Source organism: Mus caroli, unplaced genomic scaffold, assembly GCF_978045245.1.
Source record: "Mus caroli unplaced genomic scaffold, Mus_caroli_1 scaffold_7, whole genome shotgun sequence".
In the NCBI taxonomy this organism is placed as follows: Eukaryota; Metazoa; Chordata; class Mammalia; order Rodentia; family Muridae; genus Mus; species Mus caroli.
The window spans coordinates 92,157,063-92,181,977 of NW_028227262.1; the positions used below are offsets into that span (position 1 = coordinate 92,157,063).

At 40.9% G+C, this 24,915-nt stretch overlaps 2 protein-coding genes across 4 annotated transcripts in view; one reads left to right on the top strand and one right to left on the bottom strand.

The window, feature by feature from the left end:
• Positions 1 to 8,426, bottom strand: part of Avl9 (AVL9 cell migration associated) — a 47,854-nt gene extending 39,428 nt beyond the window's left edge. For 2 of the 3 annotated variants that reach the window (XR_015047625.1, XM_021165240.3), the window contains exons 1-2: positions 8,053 to 8,287; positions 280 to 400 (exon numbers count right to left, since the gene is read on the bottom strand). Coding sequence is in view for 2 of the 3 variants with exons in the window: in XM_021165240.3 (XP_021020899.1) it covers positions 280 to 400; positions 8,053 to 8,145 (214 nt within the window). In the remaining variant the exon portion in view is untranslated. Of the gene's footprint in view, positions 1 to 279; positions 401 to 8,052 lie in introns of all 3 variants that reach the window. The other variant, XM_085840593.1, reaches the window with a different exon arrangement.
• A 9,649-nt stretch (positions 8,427 to 18,075) lies between these two features.
• On the top strand, positions 18,076 to 21,702 carry Lsm5 (LSM5 homolog, U6 small nuclear RNA and mRNA degradation associated). Its single transcript, XM_021165611.2, has 5 exons — positions 18,076 to 18,173; positions 19,361 to 19,456; positions 19,742 to 19,769; positions 20,601 to 20,673; positions 21,480 to 21,702. The coding sequence occupies exons 1-5, from the start codon at positions 18,128 to 18,130 to the stop codon at positions 21,510 to 21,512; spliced, it is 276 nt and encodes a 91-aa protein (XP_021021270.1). The 5' UTR covers positions 18,076 to 18,127; the 3' UTR covers positions 21,513 to 21,702.
• The last annotated feature ends 3,213 nt before the right edge of the window (positions 21,703 to 24,915 follow it).

Below are 24,915 nucleotides of genomic sequence, written 5' to 3' on the forward strand. Positions count from 1 at the left end.
CTGAGTTCAGTCTCAAGCATAATATAATTGAAGGCACACCCATCAGCAGCTGCCCTGCTCTGGCTATATCTAAGAGCTCTGGGCAGGAGGGAGCCAAGGGTTACTAACCAAGGAAATAGGCCTGAAGCTTCTCTTGTGCATGTCTCACCCCCAACACATATACATTTTATAAGTAATCACAACAGGTCCAAAGGCTTTCATTTATCCAAAGTATTCAAGACCGCTATGAGAAAATTTCCTAAATTGCACTTAGTAATTGGTCTTCCTTTAATGACATACCTTCCTGATAGTTATGTGCACCATCTGGTAAGGCAAGGAAAGGCAAGTACTTCCATTCTTCAGGTAAACTGTGGCTATCATGTCCATCTCCTGGAATTAGTGGTGGGTAAGAGAATTCAACCTAAAATGGAAAAGAATGTTAGCCAAACAGTGATCAAAGAAAGGGTCTTACACTGATGAACTGTAATGCGCTTAAACCCTGAATGTTGCTATTGAAGATTATCAACAAACTCAAAAGCAGAAGTGGAGAAAGATGGGAAGGTTTATAGACTATTCCCAGCTGATGTAAAGGGTCTAGTTGTAACTCAAAGTTTAAATAGAGTTGAGTATGTTTAAATAGAGTTTAGGTGCTAAACATACTCAAGAATTCTGTAAGTGAAATTAAGACTGTGTCAGGATGAATTGGGTTCACGGTGTCTGTAACACAGTTTCCTTGGGAAAATGTGGTCCAGGCTTTAAATAGCCAACTCTGGAAACACAATTCATCCATAAATTGTAGACTGCCTACCTTATGTTGGTAGTTTTAGAATTCTTGTCTCCTGCTGGTAAAATTACTACAATTAGAACTTGTACTTAAAAATTAGATGAGTTTGCTAATTGATTTCAAAACAGTTAACCTCCTTTCTACATGGACACTCACAATTTTTTTCTTTTTTTTTTTTTTAGGTTTATTTTTATTTATTATATGTAAGTACACTGTAGCTGTCTTCAGACACTCCAGAAGGGGCATGAGATCTCATTATGGATGGTTGTGAGTCACCATGTCGTTGCTAGGATTTGAACTCAGGATCTTCGGAAGAGCAGTCAGTGCTCTTAACCACTGAGCCATCTCTCCAGCCCAACACTCACAATTTTAATAGCTACACAGTACTACTACTTATTTGTTTCATCAATCCTCTTGTTATATTAGGAGGTTTTTAACTGCTTTATAAACTAGTTGTTATTCAAATGGGCATAATAAAAATACTACTGATTCCTTCAACAAAGATGCAAAACCCTTGAAACTTCCTGAGTCATAAATTATTTGTAATCAGCCCCAATATACGCTAACTTATACTTAAGCTATCTTTAGAATAAGGGATAGTCACCAGAAAGTCCATGCCTTGAGTAGGAAGACAGAACTTTCAAGCTTGTCCTTTGACCCTAGGAGAGAGTCTGGAGATTGAATTCAATCAGCAAATAGCCAATGTGTTAATTAATCACACCCATGTAATGAAATTTAAATCCCTTAACAGTGGAGTTCAGAGAGCTCCTGGGTTGCTAAATACATGAAGATGAATGGATGCTCCAGATTTCTCCTTCATATCCTGCTTTATAGAGCACTCTCTTCATTTGGCTATCCTTGAGCTGAGGGTTGTGGGAACCTTTGAATTTGGGGTTAAATTGAACAGTAGTTCAGGTGGCCTGGGACCTTGGCACCTATAACTGGCTTTGTAATAAGTCTTATGGATCCAAGCCCTTAAATTATGGGGTTTAATTTTAACTCTGGGTAGTTCATAATAGGTCTGAAGATTAGGTAAGAATCTGAGCTCAAACACGCAATAAGCTTCCAGAGATTAAGAAACACTTATTCTGATTATTATCTACTACTAAGTAGTTCATGCACTAAAATCTAAGTAAAATTTAAGGATCAAAAACCACGGTGCAGCATTATGTCCCCCAAAAGGATAAAGCTAAAACCAAGAAAATTTCAAGTATCTCTCTTTAAAGAACCAATTCATGTGGGCAGATCTACCCTGATTCTAATTGTTTTACATATTTATTATGAAGTGGTAACAGGAGGAAAGAAGACAATGGCTGACTTATAAAAAGTGGAAGTAATAACGATGCTCTAAATAACAAGGAATGATTTTTTTCTTTATTTTATGTAAATAGGTGTTTTGCCTTCATCTACGTAAGAACACCATGTGGGTGCCTTTTTCTAGTAGTTACCAAAGAAACACAATCTGGGGTCCAAAGCTGAGCAAGAGGCAGGGATCCATCCTCAGTAGCCTCCAACCTTGTTAATTCTTTTTTAGGTACCTAACAGGAAACATCACAGCTGCCACTTAAGAGTTTAAAATAATACATGAAAAGGTAAACGCTATGTTGAGGCCCATTAAGGGAAAGCTACTGTGTCTGGGTCAAAAAAAAAAAAAAAAAGGAATCTTAATCATGCCTTTTGTTCTAGGAGGAAGCATGACATTCTGATAGGCTCCAAAGATTAGAACATAACATACTATTCTCTTAAGAATTAATCCTGGGCCAGTAAAATAGCACAGTGGGTAATGGTCCTTGCAGTCACTTCTAAAAACGTAAAATTCAATCCCTGCAGTCGTTGTAGTGGAAGGAGAAAAGTGTCTCCCCCAACTGGTCTTCTAACCCCCACTGTGTGCCTTCTCTGTCAATTACCCGACCAGAAGACTTCTCCTTAGGAAAGCTGCTTCTCCTGAAGGCATTATGGAGATGGAGAAAATGATCCTCTGAATGAGATCATGCACTCATCTCCCAGAAGCCCCACTCCCGAAAAGCTGCTTAAGCTTTTCCATTAAGCAGTAGTACTAAGTCTGCCAACATTTCCTTTTCTATCTTTCTATTTTTTCCTTGGATAGAATCCAAAACACTAAGGACACATGCTCGTGCTTTTTTACTTTCTATGAAGACTCCTCCACCTCCATTTATAGCTGTTTACTGACTTCCAGGGCTGAACCCTCCTGGTTTATTGGACTCTAATTTGAAAGGCATGATTTTCAGGGCCTATGAAATAGCTCAGAGGGTTAAAGTCATCATGTCTGGAGTTTCCTTTCCAGAACTCCCACAGTGCAAGGAGAGAACTATTTCCAATTTGTTTCCTTTAAAATTTGCCTGAAATTAGACTGTTTGACATGAAATGATTTATGTATATATTTCTACAGTAAGTTTGCTAGTTATAGATCCCAGATTTTTATTTGTTCCAGTATATAAAGTATAACTGTCAGATTGCTATTTAAAAAAAAAAAAACTATGATTTATTTTTGAGACAGCATCTCCTATGTAGTCTTGGCTGGCTGGAACTTACTATGTAGATCAGATTGGCCTTGGAATCAGAGCTCTGCTTGCCTCAGCCTCCTAAATGCTGAAATTAAAGTTACGTGCCACCATGCCCAGCTCTTTTGTTCTTTTAATGTCATGCATGAGTATTGTATTTACATAATTTCCACCTTCTCTCTCCACTCCAACTCCATGTCCTTCCCTCTCAGGATTTTGTCTTTATTACTGTTATACACACAGACACATACACACAAATGTTCATATAAATAAAACCTGCTGAGTCGATTTACTGCTGCTAGTGCATGCGTGCGCGTATGAGTGTGCGCGTGTTTTGGGCTGAGCACTTGAAATGATTAACCCATCAGGGGCTTATCTCTGGAGAACACTCAGTCTTTCTAAGCATCCATTAATTGGTTGTGACTCTTCATAGTAAAAGAAAAGTAAAATTTCCATGCCCATACAAAATAAAATTAAAAGGTAGTTAAAAAACAAGTGATGACTTCTTTTCTTTCTCTTCTCCATCTCTCCATCCTGGCAGATGCCAAATTTTAACTTGTTGATTCTGTTGTGTGTGTGTGTGTTTTGGTTTGATTTGTTTTTTTATTTTTTGAGACCAGGTTTCTCTATGTAGTCTTGCTGAAACTGCTCTGTAGACCAGGCTGTCCTAGAACTCAGAGTTACATCTGCCTCTGTCTCCTGAGTGCTGGGACTAAAGGTGTCACTACCACCATCTGGCTCTTAGTTTTGTTTTTGTTTGTTTTGTTTTATCAAGTGACCCTTAAACTTCTTTCTGTGTCAGTTTCTAAATTGTTAGGAAATCCCACTTTCCCTGGTGAAGTTCCAACTGTCTTACAATTCTGCCTTTTCTTCCCAGGAAATACAAAGTGGGGCTGGAGAGAAAGCTCAGAGGTTAGAGTACTTGTTGCTCTTGCAAAGAGTTCAGTTTCAATTTCTAACATGTACTTTGAGAAGCTCACACTGCCTGTAACTACAATCCCAGGAAATATAACACCCTCTTCTGGATTCCACAGGTACCTGCATATACATATGGTGAACATATATACACTCAGGCACACACATATACACAAAACAAACAAACAAACAAATAAATCTCAGAGAAAAAAAAAGAAGAGAAATAGAGTTTAGATTTGAGATCCAGACTAGCTTGGTTTACAGACTGAGTTCCAGGATACCAAGGGCTACCCAGAGAAACTCTGTCCCCCCAAAAAACCAAAACCAAAAAACAAACAAAACAAAAGAAAGAGAGTCGTGGGGAGAGTCATAAGGTCCCACATACCTCTGAAGAACTATTAGTATAGTTGCTAGGGGATGGGAACGGATCATTTTCCTTAGTGGTGTAGCCATTAAGGTGCCAAAGTTCCAGTGACTAATTTCCCCATCCATGTTTGTGCAGTGGGTCACACAACAATAACAACAACCAAAACAAAACAAAACAAACATGAAAATAGAAGAAGACTTGTTGAGTAGAAAGGGTTCAGTAGGAGTGAAGGGCATGAAAAAGAGTAATGAGAGATGAAAATGACCCAAAGACTTTACATACTTGTATGATACTGTCAACGCACAATAAAGAAAGAAAAGAAATAGTTTGGTAAAAAAACAAGAAAACAAAAACAAAGAAACAGTTTATTCAAGAATTAGAGCTAGCTATGTATACAAACCAGGAATTTATCAGAAAAGAGGCCAAAAGCAAAAATTTAGAGTGGTGAGATGGCCTAGTGGATAAAGGTGCCTGCAGCCTGACAATGTAAGCATAAAGACCCTAATTCATGTAAATGTTGAAGGAGAGAAGCAACACCAGCACATCATACTCACAATAAATAATAATGTTATTATTATTATTATTTTAAGGTTTGGAAAATAATTGTTCTCTATTGAACATTTAAAAATTTAAAACTATGAACAAAATCAAATAGCTTGCCTGATACATACTTGACTATTTTACAAAAGATTATGGCAATCTGATTTGTGGGTTGGCCCAGCCTAGTAAGTATTGCTGCTCTTACTCCTCAAAGATTTTTTTTCTTCATAGAAATCTACAACTGTTCAAAATGCAGAGGACAACTGACCATGAGGTACCCAACCCAAGTAGATGATACATCTATAACACAATTCCTATACCTAATGCTCAGAGAACATGGTAGAAGTGGGGGTGGAAAGATTCTAGGAGTCAGAGGACAAGATATTATCTGTGAGATAATATCTTCTAGATAGAACAGGAAAGCTGTACACATGAACTCTCAGCAATATGGTTTTCTAAACAAGACCTACACAATGACGTCAGTAGCTATGGCAAAGCAGATAGGGGAAATCTCACAAGGGCCCCAAACCTTGATGAAGAGCTCTAGGCAACTCATTGAGCTGATATAGAGACTCAGCCTTCTCCAGGGACATGTCTCTGATGGTTATCTATTCCAAGTAGTCAACCCTAAACGCATACACACCAGCAACATTAAATATTAGCAACACTAAATACTCAGTAGGTTAAATTTATATGTGTGTATGCACACATGCTTGCATGTGTGTAACAAAGATGAAATGAAAAATTTGAGGAGAGGGAGGGACACAAGAGGGATTGGAAGAGGTGTAAAAATATGTAACTAAGTATTCATGCATGACCAAAAAAATGAGCAGAGCATGACAGCAGATAAATCTTTGTTTTAAGATAGGATCTTTCTGCCGGGCGTGGTGGCGCACGCCTTTAATCCCAGCACTTGGGAGGCAGAGGCAGGCGGATTTCTGAGTTCGAGGCCAGCCTGGTCTACAAAGTGAGTTCCAGGACAGCCAGGGCTATACAGAGAAACCCTGTCTCGAAAAACCAAAACCAGAAAAAAAAAAAAAAAGATAGGATCTTTCTATTGTATACCCCTTATTGTCCTGGAACTCAGTCTGTGGACCAGGCTGGCCTTGAATTCAAAGATCTACCTTCTGTACTTATTAGGCTACCACTGAGCTACCTACATTCCCCAGTCTAGGATTAGGTTCTTAGTGCTTTGTTTCTTCAATACCCTAGGTAGGTATAATTTTAAAAAGATCAATGATTAATCAAGCTACTTTAGGCATCAATTGGGGAAAACTCAACTAGGACTTGTTTGCTTCATTGTAATTATACATTATCTGACAAAAGAAATTAAGAAGGGAAAATTAGGAAGCTTTGGATTTGCTGGTCTTAAGAGTAACCTAATACAGGCCTCCTGCTTCTGGCACAGAACTTAGTTTACAAAAGCAGACACTTTTACCTGCATGCTGAAACCAAAAGGCAAAGGCAAAAAATGAGATAGCATGCAGGCTGCTCTTGTATCTTTGTTTTTAAACAGTTCTCTGTTCTCTAATATTTATGCAACACTATACAGTTTCCCTTATTGAAATCTATACTATTAATAAAACCAGTAAGAGAGGCAGAAACATAATAATCTTGACTTTCAAATGACAGCAAGAATCAGAAGACTACCCTATCTCTGATCAACTCTGATGTTTTCCAGTTTCCTTCCCAGAGCTCCCTCCATTCAGTGTAGTTCTGAATCAAGCTTCCACGATGACTATACTACCACACACAAGAACACCCATGGCACAGGATGCAAAGTTACAACTTCTGACTGATTCCGGGGCTGTTTTTCATAACAGTATAATCTCAGCAATCTTTTATTTTTTTTTCAGTATGATTTTTGTTACTTTACTCCTAGCTTATAAAGCAACTAGTTAGTTCAAAGGCTGTAATCAGGAAGTACTAAAAAAAATCTTCTTAATATACACAATAGTGCTACTTTCTCTTTAGTGTTATTCCACATCTTTCTGAGGATAAGCGAATATAACATCTTAAAATAATAGTTTCTTTTTTTGAGGCAGGGTCTAAGTACCCTGTGTAATTTAAGATAATTCTCTTGCCCCAAGCCTCCCATTTGCTGGATGTATGCCATGTGCCACCACGCCTAGATTGAAGGTAACAGTCGACACACACCTGTACACTGACACACACACACTCCCAGCTATCACTTCTCCACTCCCTTCACTACTTTTGTTATCTTCTAACGAACTGAACTTCTGTAAATCAATCTTCTAATGTTACATTCTCTGTGAAAGAAACCAAGTGCTTCGTTTTCTGCTAGAAGCAATCAATCCCTTTTTCTCAACACCTTAAGTATTCAATATATATATTCACTAGCACATTATGACATCATTGCCTTCCAGTGTTTGTTTAGGCTAAACAAACCTATTTTGCTCCTTTGCCTTCAACACAAAGCACACGCTAGGTTCAGACGGTAGGGTGAAGAGTCAGCTAAGAAGCTGGCTCCATTTGCACTATCTGTTTGACAAATTACGTTTTTACTTACTGCAAGCGATTTGGAGGGCTAACCTAACCAAAAGAATAGCTCTGGGCCGGATCAAATCTGAAATGGCACAAAGAGAAGGGGGCGGGGCCGGTCGCTAACCCGAAACTACAGATTCCAAGGCTCGCAAGAGATAAACAAAGGAAGCGGAGCGGAGCTTACAAGTGCGTCAGTCTACTTGAGCATTCGTGTGGAAACCCACAGCTGGTAACGTGCCGGCGTCCAAACGCCGAGTTTTCCTCAAGATCTCCTTTATGGGTAGACACCCAGCAGGTTGGTGGAGACTGACAGGGAACAACACAAGGCTCGCCCGTCATTCTTCCGCTAAACCCGAACCCCCGCGGCTCGTCGCGCAGTCCCCGGAGGCACACCGCGAGGAAGGCCGCGGGGCGCCGAGAAGGCGCGGGCCGGTCCTCACCTGGCAGCCCTTCTTGTGGTGAAAGCCGACCACCACGATGTGCAGGACAGGCCCGCAGGGGGCGCCGTCACTCTCACGCCCAGCCTTCTCCATGGACGCCCGCCGGAGGCCCGCGCCGCGACTCCAAACGCCGAGGCCCGGCCGCACGACCCAGAGCGGCGGCCTTCGGATGTCAGCCTGAGCGCCGCATACGCGCTGCGCCACGAGCTCCGGGGCCGCCGACCAGCTCCCTCACCTCTGCGGAGCCCCACCGGGCCTCCACCTCTCAGCTTCATCCGCTTCCGCAGCTTCCGGGCTGTCACCTGACGCTACAGCCTCCTCCGGCAGCGCGGGGCGGTACCCTGAGGCCCCTGTCCCGGCTGGGTCTGAGGCGGCATGGGCGGAGCCTGACCAGGGGGCGGGTCTAAAGGACAAGGAGGCGGAGAGGGGAGGGGCTGTATAACAGGAGAGGCGGGGCCTGCTCGAGAGCTGGCCTGGAGGAAGAGGACCCTCAGCTGAAGGCGCGGCCTACAGGACCGGTGGGGCGGGGCGGGGCGGGGCGGAGCGGGACGGGGCGGGGCAGGACAAGGTAGGGCAGACGCAGACCCTGTGCAGTGGTGGGGTGGAGTGGTGTGTACAGGGGATTGATTTGGCTGACTCTTAAACCTGCTCCTTTCTCCCTATGATCTTTGTCAAATCACTTCCTTCTAAAATCTATTTTTCCTTCTTGAAATATCGTTACTCCTCCTCCTTTTTACCAGTTTTACTTATTTATAAACGTATTTCCTCTTCACTCTTTAAGTCTTTCGTGGGATCTCTCAGCCTTGAATTTTAAATGTTTAACAAGGAGGCATATTCATGAGGTTTGGTATCTCATGATTCAACGATGAAGTTAAGTTTCTTGCTTCCTCAAGTTTTACTTTCACTCTAGAATTTTTTTCATTTAAATTTTTTACGTACAGTTTTTTTATGCAAGTGTGTAATGCCACAACTTGAGGGGCTGAAGTAAGAGGTTTGCAAGTTTCAGGCCAACTGTGGGTTGCATAGTGTTAGAAATATGCTCACAGAGCTGGAGAAATGGCTCAGCGGTTAAGAATACCTACTGCTCTTTCAGAGGTCCTGAGTTCAATTCCCACCAACCAACCACATGGTATGTAATGGATCATCTGTAATGGGATCTGATGCTCTCTTCTGGTGTGTCTGAAGACAGCTACAGAGTACTCATATAAATAAAATAAATCTGAGAGAGAGAGAGAGAAATGTGTTCACAAGGTAAAATGACCCAGTAAAGCTTTATAACTTTCAAATTAGTCGAGGCTTGGTAGTACACACCTTTAACCCAAGCACTCCAGAGGCAGGCAGATGTCTGAGTTTGAGGCCAGCCTAGTCTACAGAGCAAGTTCCAGGACAGCCAGGACTACACAGAATCCCTGTCTCGAAAAATGACAACAACAACGACAATAGATGATGATGATGATGATGAGGGTCATAGTCCAAAATAACCACAAGAGCAAGCACACCTGTTCAGGATGGCCAGGTGGTGGTGGTAATGGTGATGGTTGGTTTTTCCGTTTTAGCTGAGGTCCTAACTCATGCTGATTTAGGATGTGGCTGGAAAAGACCAACCAGTGCAGAGCAGGCAATGTTTAAACTGAGTACATCTGGCTAAACTAATGAGGGACCTGAGACGGGGAGAGGAGATAAAGAAGGCATATGGTTATTAAAACTGTAAGAAAAGACAAACTTTTCACATTGGAGAGTGTGATGGCTATTCCTGGCTGTCAACTGGACTACATCTGGAATGAACTACAATCCAGAAATGATAGTCAGGCACATCAGTGATCGAGTTTTTGAGGCTGGAAGACATAGGCTTCTGACCTGGATCTTGACATGGGATGACATACACTTTTGATCCAGATCTTGAGGCATAGTGGCTATGAAAAGCTTAGGCCCAGGATGTAGCCTCCCCTCCTCCAGCCTGAAACCTGCCTGCTCAGGTTCCACTGTTTACATCGGGACGGAGTTTGCTGCTCAATCGTTCTGCCACACCCTCTGCTAGAACCTGCAGCTTTGCTGTTCCGGAGCCATACACGTGGTCACCCTGCTACTGGACCCCAGGATTATTTGATGGGAATCGGGCCCCTCCCCCTCCTTCATAACTTGAGTGTCGGAAATAAAAAATTGAGCTTTGATCAGAATTGTTTTGATTTAGCTACATCTTTTTCTCGAGCCGCCTAGCCCCTCTTCTCTTCCAGGTTTCCAAGATGTCTTTCCAGACTAGAACCCAGACATGTGAGTCACTGGCCGGACACAACACTAGCCAATGTAGTACACACCTGAAAACCCAACAGATTGGGGCAAGCAGATCTCTGAGTTCAAGGCCAGCCTGGGACAGAACAAGTTCCAAATCCAGGTATGGTGGTACACACCTTTAATCTGAGCTATACTTTCTGCTGGAGGCTTGCATAAGGACAATGGAAGAAGGAAGGCTTCCTTCTTCTCCACTTGCTTGCCCTTACATGTCAGCACATCTATTGGAACCTGCTTCTTCACGATTCCAGCCTATACAGAAGACCAGCTGAAACACCTAGCCTCTTTGGATTGAGAAACTACTAGATGATTGGACTTTCCATTCACAGCTGCACGTTGTTGGGTTAGTTGGACTGCAGACTGTAAGTTGGACCAATAATTTCCCTTAATATATAGAGACATCCCATAAATTCTGTGACTCTAGAGAACCCTGGCTAATACAAAGTTTAAAGTCATTCTAGGCAAATGGGATCCTTCTCAGACTTGCAAAAATAGATACATAGATTATATAGTAGATTTTGGAAGCAATTTAAGCCTTGAATCATAATATCTTCACCAATAAAAACTTAAATTGTACCTAGCAAATGTTTATTCCAGTGCTGTGATTAAAATATACTTACGTACAGTTTCAGTACATCTTCTGGGGTTTACTCTAGTTGGCACAAAATAGGTTTGTTATTCCTAGAATTTTCAAATCCTTTACTGAACGTGCTACAGTTTCAAAAAGTAAATTGTTTAAGTGCTTCTAAAACTACTCTGCTGCAGCTGGGCATGGTGGCGCACACCTTTAATCCCAGCACTCCGGAGGCAGAGGCAGGCAGATTTCTGAGTTCGAGGCCAGCCTGGTCTACAGAGTGAGTTCCAGGACAGCCAGGGCTACACAGAGAAGCCCTGTCTCGAAAAACAAACAAACAAAAAACTACTCAGCTACTACTCAGTAACATGCTTAAATATGTTACTAACATACCGTTCTTATATAATGGGATTCTAGGCAGTTGTCATGGCTTCAGGACAAGTATACAATTTCCAGTATGCACAGTACTTTTAACACTTTTTCACTTTACCCTTTTATGTTAACTATTTGATTTTTACTATTTTCTTGATGTAACCTGTGTTAATATTTTCCACAGTTGGCATAGCTAAGATGACTTAAGTCTGACTTCACACATTTGTTTGAAATGTGTGGCTAGATCTCTGTCTCCTGTTAGCATCGGTATTTAATTCACTGTCCAGGAGACGTAGCTCTGCCTTTAGAGGTATGTGTCGCTTTGCATCCTAGAACTATGAGGTGAGACTAGATTATCTCTAACTATTATATTTAAATGCTTTTAAAAATGTATCATTTAAAGTCATGCTGTATTTAATTTCTATCAGGCATGAAGTGACCTAAAGGAGAAAGGATTTATTGCAGTGCATGGGGTTGAGAATGCACAAAAGAAGGGAGAGACACAGATGACTTCATGGTCCTTAAACTGGTTCATTTATTAGCACCTCCCTTATATTATTTTTTGTGTGTGTATGTGCATGTTTATGTTTGTGTATGCTTGTGGATGCCAAACATATCTTTCTTCAATTGTTTTTCTTTTATTTATTTATTTTTTTGGCTTTTCGAGACAGGGTTTCTCTGTATAGCTCTGGCTGTCCTGGATCTCACTTTGTAGACCAGGCTGGCCTCGAACTCAGAAATCCGCCTGCCTCTGCCTCCCAAGTGCTGGGATTAAAGGCGTGCGCCACCACGCCCGGCTTTTCAATTGTTTTTCTATTTATTGACAGGGTCTTTCACTGAACCTGGAGATGACCAATTTGGCTATAGTAGAAGACCAGCAAGCGTGGCCTTATTAAACTTAATAATGGGGGGGGGGGGAGAGGTTGGAGACCGTACTGTCAGAAGGGCAAGCCCTTTACAGCCTCCCACTGTAAAAAAGCCATTTGGCCTTATACTATGGAGCCGGTCATACCCCTCCTCCCTGTTTCCCGCCTGTCATCCAATAATGCGGAAGAATATCAACGCAGTGTTATTCTTAATAAAGTGCATTTCAAATTTGTACAGTCAAACTTCACCAGAGATCCAAGGCCCTACTTAAAATTCAACTAGGAAGTTACCTATTCAGTACTAATTAACATTATAAAGTCAGAGCCTACAGCCCAGGGCTATTCTGTTAGTTGTTTACTAGGGCAGAAAAGACAGTTTTATCCAGACCATAAGAAAAGTTAGGGAATCCCATGGAGACAGGTTTTTTTCTTTAGCCCTAAAAATTCAGGCAGAACTATTGAGCATAGATAAATTTTTTGCCTCAGGCCAGCCTTTTCTTATTTTTTTATTTTTTTATTAACAACAGGGAGGAGATGTAGTCTCCCCTCCCCCAGCCTGAAACCTGCTTGATCAGGGGTGGAGCTTCCCGCTCAATCGTTCTGCCACGCCCACTGCTGGAGCCCGCTGCTTTGCTGTTCCGAAAGCCATCACGTGTTCACCTGCAACCTTACTCCAAGATTATTTGGCGGGAATCGGGTCCCTCCTTGTCCTTCATAACTGAGTGTCGGAAATAAAAAATTGAGCTTTGATCAGAATGCCTGTCTTAGCTGCATCTTTTCTCACCCGCCTAGCCCTTCTTCTCTTTCAGGTCTCCAAAATGCCTTTCCAGGCTAGAACCCAGGCTGTGATCTGCTGGCCAAACACAACACCTTAGGAATCCTCCTATCTCTGCTTCCCCAACACTGGGACTGCAAACATGAGTCACTGGTCCCAACTTCTTCCTTCCTTCCTTCCTTTTCTTCCTCTCTCTCTCTCTCCTGTCTCTCTCTCTCTCTCTCTCTCTCTCTCTCTCTCTCTCTCTCTCTTTCTCTCTTGGGTTTTTCAAGACAGGGTTTCTCTCTGGCTGTCCTGGAATTCACTCTGTAGACCAGGCTGGGTTCAAACTCAGAAATCCTCCTGCCTCTGCTTCCCAAGTGCTGGGATTAAAGGTGTGCACCACCACCGCCCAGCCCAACTTTTTTTTTTTAACTTAGGTGCTAGGTAATGAACTCAGATGCTTTAGTGATAGACACTTTACCAACTAAGCCATTTTTTACAGATTCTGCATTAATTTTTAAGTGAATTGCATCACTATAGAATACATTCATTAACAGGATATTATTGACAGGGACAGATGTCTTACTGAAAAAAAATTCTCTTATTTTTCAAAGTATTGGAGAGGGGGTCCCAAGACTGTGAAGAAAAGTTAGTTTGAGATAACCAAGTCCAAGTATGCTCTGTACCTTATCTTGAAAGGAAAGTTTGGTTGTGCTCATATAATGTCATTTAACTTAAGAGGAAATTTAAATTGCTTTTCTGAATATATAACATCTTGAAAGGCTTTTTCTAGATACATATACTTTATAATGATTCATAAATTCCATTTATACTTGGTCTGAAGGAAGCACCAAAGTGGGGCAGGTACACTTTGAGACAAGAAGCTCTGGTACCTTTCCAACTCAGTGAAATTGTAGCTAGAATTGGCTGGTTGCTCCTGGCTGGTTTTTGCCTCAGGAAAGAACATGTGGAATAGAACTGCTCCCATCTAGAAATCTTGTTCTTTCTACTGTGCAGATACTAAGTTTGTTTTTTAGAGTATGAAAATATTTTATTCTTTTTTTTGTGGCATTAAAAATTACTACTGTTGCTGAGTCCAGTGGTACAGACCTTTAAGTCCAGCTACTTGGAAGACTGAGGCAGGAGAGGAGAAAGTTCAAGCACTGCCTGGGCTCCAGAGTGAGTTCAAGGCCAGCCTGAGTAGCTTAGTGACAGCCTATCTCAAACAAACAAACAAACAAACAAACAAAACAAAACAAAATAGAAACAACAAAATCAAAACAAGACAAGACACTTCTGGTATGCATGAGGTCCCTGCTTTCAGCCCCAGCACTGCAAAAAGAAAGTTGCTAGCATTCATATTGTTCATTCATGGGAGACTTAAAGCATCGACTATATTATTCTTTTTCTGGTGAAAATAAAGCAGGAATACAGATAGAAAAGAAAAGCCAGAAAAGAAGGGGACGTCATAAACGAGTTTGGTCTTACTCTGTATTTAAAGCCTTACAAATATGGTAATGGCAAATACAATATTATTTTAATTAATTAATTATGTATATGGATGTTTTGTTTGCATGTATGCCTGTCTTTGTGACTTTTCTATTGCTGTGAAGAGACATCATGACCAAGGTGCCAACGGGCATAAATGAGATATAAGAAATTCAAAGAGCATTGATTAGACCCTATAGTACATCTGGGAATGTGGTAGTTTTAGTGCACCAAGGCAGATAAATTGTTGCTTTAATGTGGTTTATGGTTATAAAATAACCTTTCTTTTACATCTATTTTGCCTGTTGGAGTACCTGTATGGGAATGGGACTACAGTTTTTGGGAGTTGATTTACTTCTTCACCTTGTGAGTTCCAAGTTTGAACTCAGCTTATCCAGCTTGGCAACATTCATCTTTAGCATCTCTGAGCCGTCTCACAAGCCCCCTCTAATAACATATATTTGTAAAAACTAATAATGCTACCCGTGTGCTGCCTCTACCCTAAGACATTGTATTATGTTAGTATTAGGAAACAAAGATCAATAAGTAACAATACATCACACAGAATACCGATTGCTGTGTACTGGATCTTGTCCTAACCAATTTTCATAGTTTATTTCATTTAATCATTAAAATAATATTTTAAGTTGGTGAGGGAGATAGTTCCATGGTTAAGAGCATTGGCTCCTCTTCTAGGAGACCTGGGTTTGATTCCCATCATCTGCATGGGATTCATAACTGTGACTTAAGTCCCAGGGGATCTGGTGCCCTCTCTGGCCTCCATGGACACCAGACACATATATTGTGCACAGACAATAAGCTGGTTTGCATAAAAATGAACTCCATAGGTGTCTTAGTTAGGGTTTTACTGCTGTGAACAGACACCATGACCAAGGCAAGTCTTATAAAAAACAACATACACTTGGGGCTGGTTAACAGGTTCAGAGGTTCAGTCCATTATCATCAAGGTGGGAGCATGGCAGTATCCAGGCTGTCATGGCACAGGAGACACTGAGAGTTCTATGTCTTCATCCAAAGGCTGCTAGTGGAAGGATCTTATACCCACACCCACAGTGACACACCCATTCCAACCAGGTCACACATATTCCAACAAGGCCACACCTTCAGATGGTGCCACTCCCTGGTCCAAGGATATACAAACCATCACAATAGGCTCATGTATTTGAATGTTTAATTTCCAGTGTTTGGAACTGTTTAAAAAGATTAGAAGGATTAGTAGGTGTGGCCTTATTACAGTAGGTGTGACTTTAGAGGAAGTATGTCACTGGAAGCAGGGGGTGGGGCTTTGAGGTTATCAAAAGCCATGACAGGACTAATCTTTTTCTCTTGGCCTGTGGATCAGGATGTAGCTCTCAGCTACTGCTCCAGTGCAATGGATGCTGCTATTCCCCCCTCCCCCCAAGAATGATAATGATCTGCAACTTAAAGCAAGTTCCCAGTTGATGTTTAAGTGCTGCCTTGGTCATGGTGTCCCTTCACGTCAATAGAAAAGTCACAAAGACAGACATACATGCAAACGAAACACCCATATAATTAATTAATTAATTAAAAATAATACTGTGTTTGCCATTACCATCAGTGCTTCTAATAGATAAACTGAGATTTAAAAAGCTTAAATAATGTACACATAAGAAAAAATAATTAGTAGAAACTGTGTTGGAGTTAGTGAGATGGCTCTAGGTAAAGGTGTTTTCTGCCATGCTTGTTGACCAGAGTTTGAGCCCCGGAACACACATGATAGAAGGAAAGAACACATTCCTGCAAATTTTCTTCTATTACATATGTGTGTGCACTCATATGGTGCACACAATTCAATGTAATTTTAAAAACAGTTTTAAAAGCTTTTAAAAACTGTGAAGTTTGGATTTGACTAAAAGTCACTAAATTCAGAACCAATGGATTTAATCACTATACTATGTCCCAGTGTTCTTAGTCTTGAGGAACTCAGTTTTTTGAAGGGTAGCTAACTTTGTTGAATAATTATATTAAAAAATACATTCAAGTAATCCTGACAGCTATTGACACTGCTGACAGCCAGCATCGGTCTCCAACAATACTACACAAGTCAGGATAGGTGATCATCTCTGGCCAGGGTCTTGAAAACTGAACATCTTTACCAGGACATTGAGGAGTACCATGAAGTTAAATAGAAAAAAATGAGTGAAGACTGGGATTATTCAGGAAATAGATTTGAAAAGGCAAGTGTTTGATGCTAAATGTGGGAGAAATGTGTCTGGTTTAAAGACAAGATCAACCAGAGAAGCTTGGAGTGACACATATCCACTGCACACAATGTCTCCTCTTCTCAGAATGCTGCTTTTGCCTCTTCTCTCCTTACCCATTCTTAGTCACTGTGTGAGAAGACTCCCAACAACTCCTCAGTTCTTCAAGCTGTGGCCAAGGGACAGTGTTTTAACTTGTTTTAAGCACAAGGAACTTAATCCTGACTCTTGCCTCAAAAAGATGGCTGTCAACTGTGTTTGTAATTGCCTTGGGACCTAGTAGATCTGTAAGACTTATGGATTGGGCGTGGAGGAAAAGCCACCACTGGCTTGGAATTGAGAATGGAGCTGAGTTTTCATTGCTTTCCATATTAAATCCCATAGTGCTGTGCACATGAAATGTACTATTTGTCCTCCTTCGCACTCTCTTGGTTGAAGACTTTTCTGAACACTGTTTTATGTATCCAGTAAGCTGCTAGTCAAACAGTATTCCACTGATATGTTTTTTTCAATGGAGGAATGAAGGGTGCTTATCTCTCATATTTAGACTGTTTGGTTTTAAGTCTGTCACATGAGATGGACAAAGGTAAAGAATTTATCTGCTTTAACAACAACAACAACAACAACAAAACAAGCAAGCAAACGAACAAACAAAAAATACTAGGGCCCAAACTCCGGGCCTCATGAATGCTAGGAAAGCACCCTATAGCCAAGCTACCCGCTAGCCCTTGTTAGTTTTAATTTCTTATTTTGTGTCAGGGTCTAAGAGGGCCATGCCTGCAACTGGTGCCTCCTTTTGTCTCTCAAGTGTTGGGTTTACTGGCCACTCCACGTTAAAAGGGGTCTTTTAAATCTTTTCCAAAGCAGAAGTGTGATAGCAAGATTTCCAAACATGATGTATGTTGATACAGAGTGACATCTTACGGTTGCCTGCAAATCGAAAACTGATAGTGACTTTAACGCCTGTAATAAACCAGACACCTAGAAACGACAAGAAGAAATTAAATAAGTAGTAAAAGTTTTTTTTTTTTTTTAAAGCGTGTGAAAAATGCTGCTTTATAGACTTTCAGTCCTCTGGCCTTAAAAGTACCATATTCCTTAAAAAAAAAAATGAGTAGTTGTTGAGGAACATGCAGAACGAGTTTATAGTAGGAAATATAAATTGATTTTATTGCTCCGAAGAAAGATACAGGCTTGAAATGCAACCTTCTAGAGGAAAATTAGCCGACTCAGAGATCTCGTATGCTGGTCTTCCGGCGGCAAACTCTCTGAAGTTTAGCAAAACTTGGGGGTACCCTAGGTGCCTGTTGGGTTGGTGGCACGGATAGAGATCCGAACCTCTATCGAATCTATCTGCGATCCATTGGGATCCTCCGGATCTCAAGATCGGCTTTTGATTAGTCTTGTCTGAACCAGCTGTGGAAAAGGGCGGAAGCGCGCAATTTTAAAGTCTGCGCCGGTGTCCTTAGCCACTTCCGGCGTGGCCATGGCGGCTAACGCGACCACGAACCCGTCCCAACTCCTGCCACTAGGTAAAAGTCTTGCTTGGGGAGCGGTCGGGTTGCTGCAGTTCCACGCTGGGGGCCGAGGCTGGGGCGCCGTCCCTCCCGGCCCGGCTGTCCCGCCCTTGGCGTCGCTGGGCAGACGGACAGACCATTTTGCCTGTCGGTGGTCGGTGAGGGTCCCACTTAGTGAAGGACGTGCTCGGCCTTTTTGAGCTCGCCAGTAAGATGTCGTGAGTCGCGCAGTCCCAGTTCTCAGCTAGGCCTTCTTGGTCTCCAGATCAGGTAGACCCTGTATTGTATCAGCTTGGGTAAGGAGTGCACCACGGCATACAATGAATCTTACAATAGAAATCTGGAAACTAGCCGTCATTCATTAATTCAACAAGCAGTTCCCGCGCTGTGCCAGAGAACTGTTGAATAATGAACTTGAATTACAGCCATTGCTTTCAAGTTCGCACACCGGCACACATCGTGCTGAGCAATTCTAAGATGCTGAGATGAACAGGTTGGCCCCGGAGCACAGAGAGTTAAGGATAAGTGAGAGAAGGAGTGACGGGAGAGCCGGTGTCTGTAATAATGCTTCTCCCTTGTCATGTTTTGGGGCTGGTGAGCTTAGTGAATGTGTCTGTGATTGAAAGTTTTTGCAGTGTTAGATATTGTTTATCGGTATAAACACTGATGAAGAAAAACAGTCATGGTCTCCATCCACCTCATGGTGTGTGTTTTCATACATTAATCAAATAATCTAAAAAAATCACAGTCCTATTAATTGCAAATAAAGAGTTAAGTGAAAGCTAATGATTAAACAGAGATTTGTGTAAGATGTAAAATTACCGAATGGTTCCAGATACATATGTAGGAGAGGATGGCCTTTTTGACATCAGTGGGAGGGGAGGCTCTTGATCCTGTGGAGTTTGATGCCCCAGCATAAGGAGAATGCTGGAGTGGGTGGGGGAGCACCCTCATAGAGGCAATTGAGGGGGGGGGGGAGAAGGTAGATAAGGGAGGGGTGTTGTGGAGGAGTAACCAGGAAGGGGGAATATCATTTGAGATGTAAACGGATGAAATGATTAATAAAAGTAAGTAAATAAATAAATAGCAAAAATATTGAATGTTTTTGCTTATCTTTAATGATAAAAAAATAATAAGTGAAGTAGACATTCAAATGTTGGTTGATCTAATAAGTAGGTAAAACTACCCTTTTCCTTCCACAGAGCTTGTGGACAAGTGTATAGGATCAAGAATTCACATTGTGATGAAGAGTGATAAAGAAATTGTTGGTACACTTCTAGGATTTGATGACTTTGTCAGTATCCTTTTTAAAAGCGGTAATGGTGTAGGTTTCTAAAGATGTATTAATATAAGTAAGAACTATAGACGACCGAATAATTTCTGGTTATTACATTAAGAATAATTTTGTTTTCCAGGAACTTGGTAGTATTTTAAGAGGTGTGTTTGCTGACAGACGATAGGGCTCTTGCCAACAACAAACCTTTTGAATTTGCACTATCATAGTGTTGAACATATTTTAAACCAAACAAAAACATACACCTGAATAAATTCAACCTTATTTATTTTCTTAACATTAAATTCAGATATGGTGTTGGAAGATGTCACAGAATTGTGAGTAGTATTAAAAAATTAAAGAATTTGGGAGGGGGGGGAGGAAATCTCTTTTTAATTAAAGATGGTGCCTTGATTACTTTTTTCTATTAATGTGAAGTGACAGCATGACAAAGGTATCTTATGAAAGAATGTGTTTAACTGGGGGCTTGCTTACAGTTTCAGATGGTTAGAGTCCCTGACTGTCCTAGCTAAGAGCTTATATGTTAGACAATAACCGAGAGAGAGAGAGAGAGAGAGAGAGAGAGAGAGAGAGAGAGAGAGCGAGAGCGCACTAACTGGGTATAATTTAGGTTTTTGAAATCTCAAAGCCTAACGGGGTGATACACCTCCTCCAAGAAAGGCCCCACCTCCTAATCATTTCCAGTTTGCCAACAGAGGACTAAGTGGAGGCCATTCTCCTTGAAACCTCCATAGCAGCTTTAGTATGGTTGATATAAAAAAAACATTACTTGTTGGAAAATACCTTAATACTGAAACGTTATTTACTGGTGTTTGTGAGGTCCAGTTCAAGGATTATTATCTTCATATTATTCCTGAATTTGTAAGAAATGAGTGTGAACAAGCTTTATGGTGAATTATATTTACATGAATATTATCCAGTGGGCAGTTTGTACTCTGTATATATTTACTGTAATTATATGCGTTCACATTCAATCATGTGTAAGAATAACAGCTTTGGTACTCGGGATTGAACCCAGGGCCTGGTGTATGTGCTCTGCCACCAAGCTATTCTCCTTACCCCAGAAGTACTTTTAGGGAGGGAAAGTGTTTCCAATACTGCCTTTGATTACTTGTTTATCCGGACTCCACTTTAATCTATTTATTTAGTGAAATTACACCAGAAGGAAGAAGAATTACAAAATTAGATCAAATTCTACTAAATGGAAATAATATAACAATGGTAAGACATTAAAACTTTCCTCTTGAAATTATCTTACTTTTGTAGTGAGTGTAGGGATTATGGAACTGACTATTTCGTGGGCAATGTTCACAGCACTGAGATAGACACACTGAGGATGGGAAGGGAGCCTTGGTGATCTTTGCCTCAGGGCAGCTGTTGAAAGTGCTTTGGTCCTTGTCTTAGTCAGGGGTTCTATTCTTGCACAAACATCATGACCAAGAAGCAAATTGGGGAGGAAAGGGTTTATTCGGCTTACACTTCCATACTGCTGTTCACCACCAAAGGAAGTCAGGACTGGAACTCAAGCAGGTCAGGAAGCAGGAGCTGATGCAGAGGCCATGGAGGGATGTTCCTTACTGGCTTGCTTCCCCTGGCTTGCTCAGCCTGCTCTCTGATAGAACCCAAGACTACCAGCCCAGAGATGGTCCCACCCACAAGGGGCCTTTCCCTCTTGATCACTAATTGAGAAAATGCCCCAAAGCTGGATCTCATGGAGGCATTTCCCCAACTGAAGCTCCTTTCTCTGTGATAGCTCCAGCCTGTGTCAAGTTGACACAAAACCATCCAGTACAGTCCTTAAGATTAGTTTGCTTATTAATCTTTGTCGACTTCTAGCTCATCCGGCATCATTAAGAACTTAAACATCAGCTAGTGATGTAGGGATTACTAACAGATGGAGAGGGCTTGGAGAAGATGGGATGTGAAGGATGGGGGAGAGGCAAAGCTGGTTTTGGTCCATGAGGGACACTCTGGGTTTTTTAGGTGGTGTGGTGGTGTTATTAATAAACTCTTTTTCTCCAATGCAGCTGGTTCCCGGAGGAGAAGGGCCTGAAGTATGAATGGATTTCCTCGACTTTGTTTTCAAACCTTTAACACTTAGAGTCTATAAATGAAGTTTCCGTTAAAGGGAAACTCTTTGAAGATATACATCCATTTTTCTAAGCTAATCATGGTTATTTTGGGAAAAGAAGAGTTTTGTTTTGTCTTTTTTTTTTAAAGACTAAAAAAAATAAAGATGTTTTTGGTTAACTGTGATTTGATTTATTATGTCAAAGTAGCTCGTGAAGCAAATATAGTTTCTTGATAATTAGTTTCATATTGATTTCTGTTTATTTTCTCCCTCATTTGCATTAATTTGATTGGGGCAGGGGTAATTTTACTCAGTGGCTTGAGGGTAGGGTGGAGCAGAAGAGATCTGTCTAAAGTGATGTCCTCCAATGGCTGTTCTTCCTGGCCTCTTTGCTAAAAGTGAACTTAGTTCTTGTTTTTTCAAAGAGATTTTGTTTATTTTTATTGTATGTGTATGCGTATTTTCTCTGCATGTAGGCCTACTTCATATGCAGTGTCTGCGGAGACGAGAAGAGGTGGTTGGATCCCAGGTACTGGAGTTACTGTGGGTTATAACCTGTGCAGGGTGGGGCTGGGAATTAAACCTGGGTTCTCTGTATGAGGAACTTGTGCTCTTAACCACTGAGCCATCTCTCCAGCTCCTCAACTGAACTCTGAAACAGCATTCATTCCAAAACAAAATGAACTTTGAGTTTGAATGTATCATTTAAAAAACCTTAATGATCCCTTAAGAAAATTCAGTTCAAACTCTATTTCATAATGATGCTTTTCACATTGAATTCAGTTTTTATTAATTCCTATTATAAACAAAGACCATGTGTGCTGTATTGTACAAGTGCAGGTAAGTCAAAAGTAGTAATCACATCTTATATTTTCCTAGCTTGAAAAAACATTGATTTTATTTTATTTTTTATTTATTTTTTATTTATTTTTTTTTTTTTGGTTTTTTGAGACAGGGTTTCTCTGTATAGCCCTGGCTGTCCTGGAACTCACTTTGTAGACCAGGCTGGCCTCGAACTCAGAAATCCGCCTGCCTCTGCCTCCCGAGTGCTGGGATTAAAGGTGTGCGCCACCACGCCCGGCTCTGATTTTATTTTTTAATGTGTATGAGTGCCTGCTTGTATGTTTGTGTATCGCATACCTGCTTTGTACCCTTGGAGTCCAGAAGATGGTGTTGGATCCCCTGGCACTGGAGTCCAGAAGATGGTGTTGGATCCCCTGGCACTGGAATTACAAGGGGTTGTGAACCTTATATGGATGCTGGGAATGAACTGGGGTCATGTGCAAGACCAACAAGTGTTTTTAATTGCTGAGCCGTCTCTCCAGCTCCATCTTTTCCTATACTTAAACCAACAGCAACAACAATAAGCATTTACTTACTTTGGATGTGAGTGTGCCCTGTGGGTGTGTGAGTGCCACGGAACACGTATGGAGGTCAGAGGACAACCTGCAGGAGTCAATCCTTCTCTTCTCTCACATGGGTCCTGGATATTGAATTTAGGCTATTAGCCTGAATAGCAAGTGCCTTTCCCGGCCGAGCCATCTCACCCACTCCTGTCAGAGGCTTTTTGAGTGTGTACGTTTAATCAAAAATTTGCTTATCCTAAATTTTAGACTCCATGCTAAGTACAATTTTAAAGAAGGTTAAATGATGAGTATTTTTCTGTGTCAAATATTTCAGCAGTAATATCTATAAAATTTTGTTAAGTCTTTACTATAAATTATTTCAACTATGCTTATTGGCTATAGTCATTTAAATAAATCTTTATAGTTTTTGTTTTTCTTAGAGTAAATTCATAAAGCACATATTTCATATTGCCAACAGGAAGTTTATTTCATGCTACTTTTGCCTGTTTTTCCAGTCCCCTTACACCCTTTCAACATTCAACTATGCTGTAATTGTCTCTTCCATGTGCTAAGCAAAACCTGATTTAAAAACTTTTAGAAACTTACTTTGGACTTACTTGTATTTTTGAGTTATTCGAGGTCTTCTCATCCAAGTTCTTTTTGGAGGCACTCCCTTCCAGGCTGGCCTTGAACTTGCAATCCTGCCTCAGTGCCCCAGCACTAGGGTTATAGGCAGGTTCTACCACATTAGAGTTATATAAAGTAGGCCTGGTGAGATGGCTCACTGGTTAAGAACACTGGCTGCTCACTCAGAGGTTCTGAGTTCAGTTCCCAGCAACCACAGGGTGTCTCATGGCCATCTGTCAAAGGGATCTGATGTTCTCTTTTGGCATGCAGGTGTACCCGCAGACAGAGCATAACAAATAAATCTTTTTTTTTTTTTTTTTTTTTTTTTTTTTGGTTTTTCGAGACAGGGTTTCTCTGTATAGCCCTGGCTGACCTGGAACTCACTTTGTAGACCAGGCTGGCCTCGAACTCAGAAATCCACCTGCCTCTGCCTCCCGAGTGCTGGGATTAAAGGCGTGTGCCACCACGCCCTGCTACAAATAAATCTTTAAAAAAAAATGTTTATATCAAGCTTTGGCCTATGTGTTTTAAACAATTTGCAAAAACTTTTGTGAAATTATTTTACTCTTCTTGTTGCTGCAACAAAATACTTGACAAAAGCAACATAAGGAACAAAGGCGTTGCCTTCCCTTGTAACTCCAGGACAGGAAAGTGAGCATCGAAAGGAAGGCATGGCGGTAGGAGCGTGGGGCAGCTGGTCACACAGTATCCACAGCTAGGAAGCAGAGGGTCATAAATGCTACTAGTCAGCTCCCTGTGTCCCTTCTATTCAATCTAGGACCCCAGCTATGGGATGATTGCCACCTCAACTTTAAAAGAATCCCCTACAGACATGCCCAGGGGTTTGTTTCCATGGTGATTCGAATTCCCATCAGATTGAAAATTAGGATGAATAATCAAATTATTTTTGTCACATATTTTGCAAATAACATTCCCAGCCTATAGTTTTGCTTTTAGTGGTATTTTTAATATAATGTACTTTTATGAAATTATGTTTACCTAGGCTGCATTTTCATCTGGCACAAATTGATCAGAAGGTTCATTACTCTGTGTGTTTGTGTGTGTAGGGGAAATATATATTTAATATTATATTAAATAATATGATATTAAGTATATATAATATATTATTTAATATATTAAATATTTTAGTGTTTCTGCTTTTAAAAGCAATCTTTTAATTTCCAGAACAAAGTTACTTTCTTGTAATATTGTTTGACTTATTTGGTATAAATATTACTTCATTGCCTAATTTCAGGATAACTATGATTTGGTTGCTTGCTTGGTTTTTCCTTTTGGAACAAGCTTAATGATGCAGTGGTGGTCATTGCAACTCTCTTTTTTTTTTTTCTGAGGACCTAGTACTCTGCAGGGAGCACATGTTCTTAACTTTAGTATGCTGTAAGTTTTATGGCCACATGG

Excerpts from the sequence above, each read along its gene's own strand:
- Lsm5 (XM_021165611.2), top strand. The coding sequence starts at position 18,128 with ATGGCGGCTAACGCGACCACGAACCCGTCCCAACTCCTGCCACTAG. Across the intron at positions 18,174-19,360 it reads GTCCCAACTCCTGCCACTAG|AGCTTGTGGACAAGTGTATA; the intron begins GTAAAAGTCTTG and ends TTCCTTCCACAG. Across the intron at positions 19,457-19,741 it reads AGGATTTGATGACTTTGTCA|ATATGGTGTTGGAAGATGTC; the intron begins GTATCCTTTTTA and ends CATTAAATTCAG.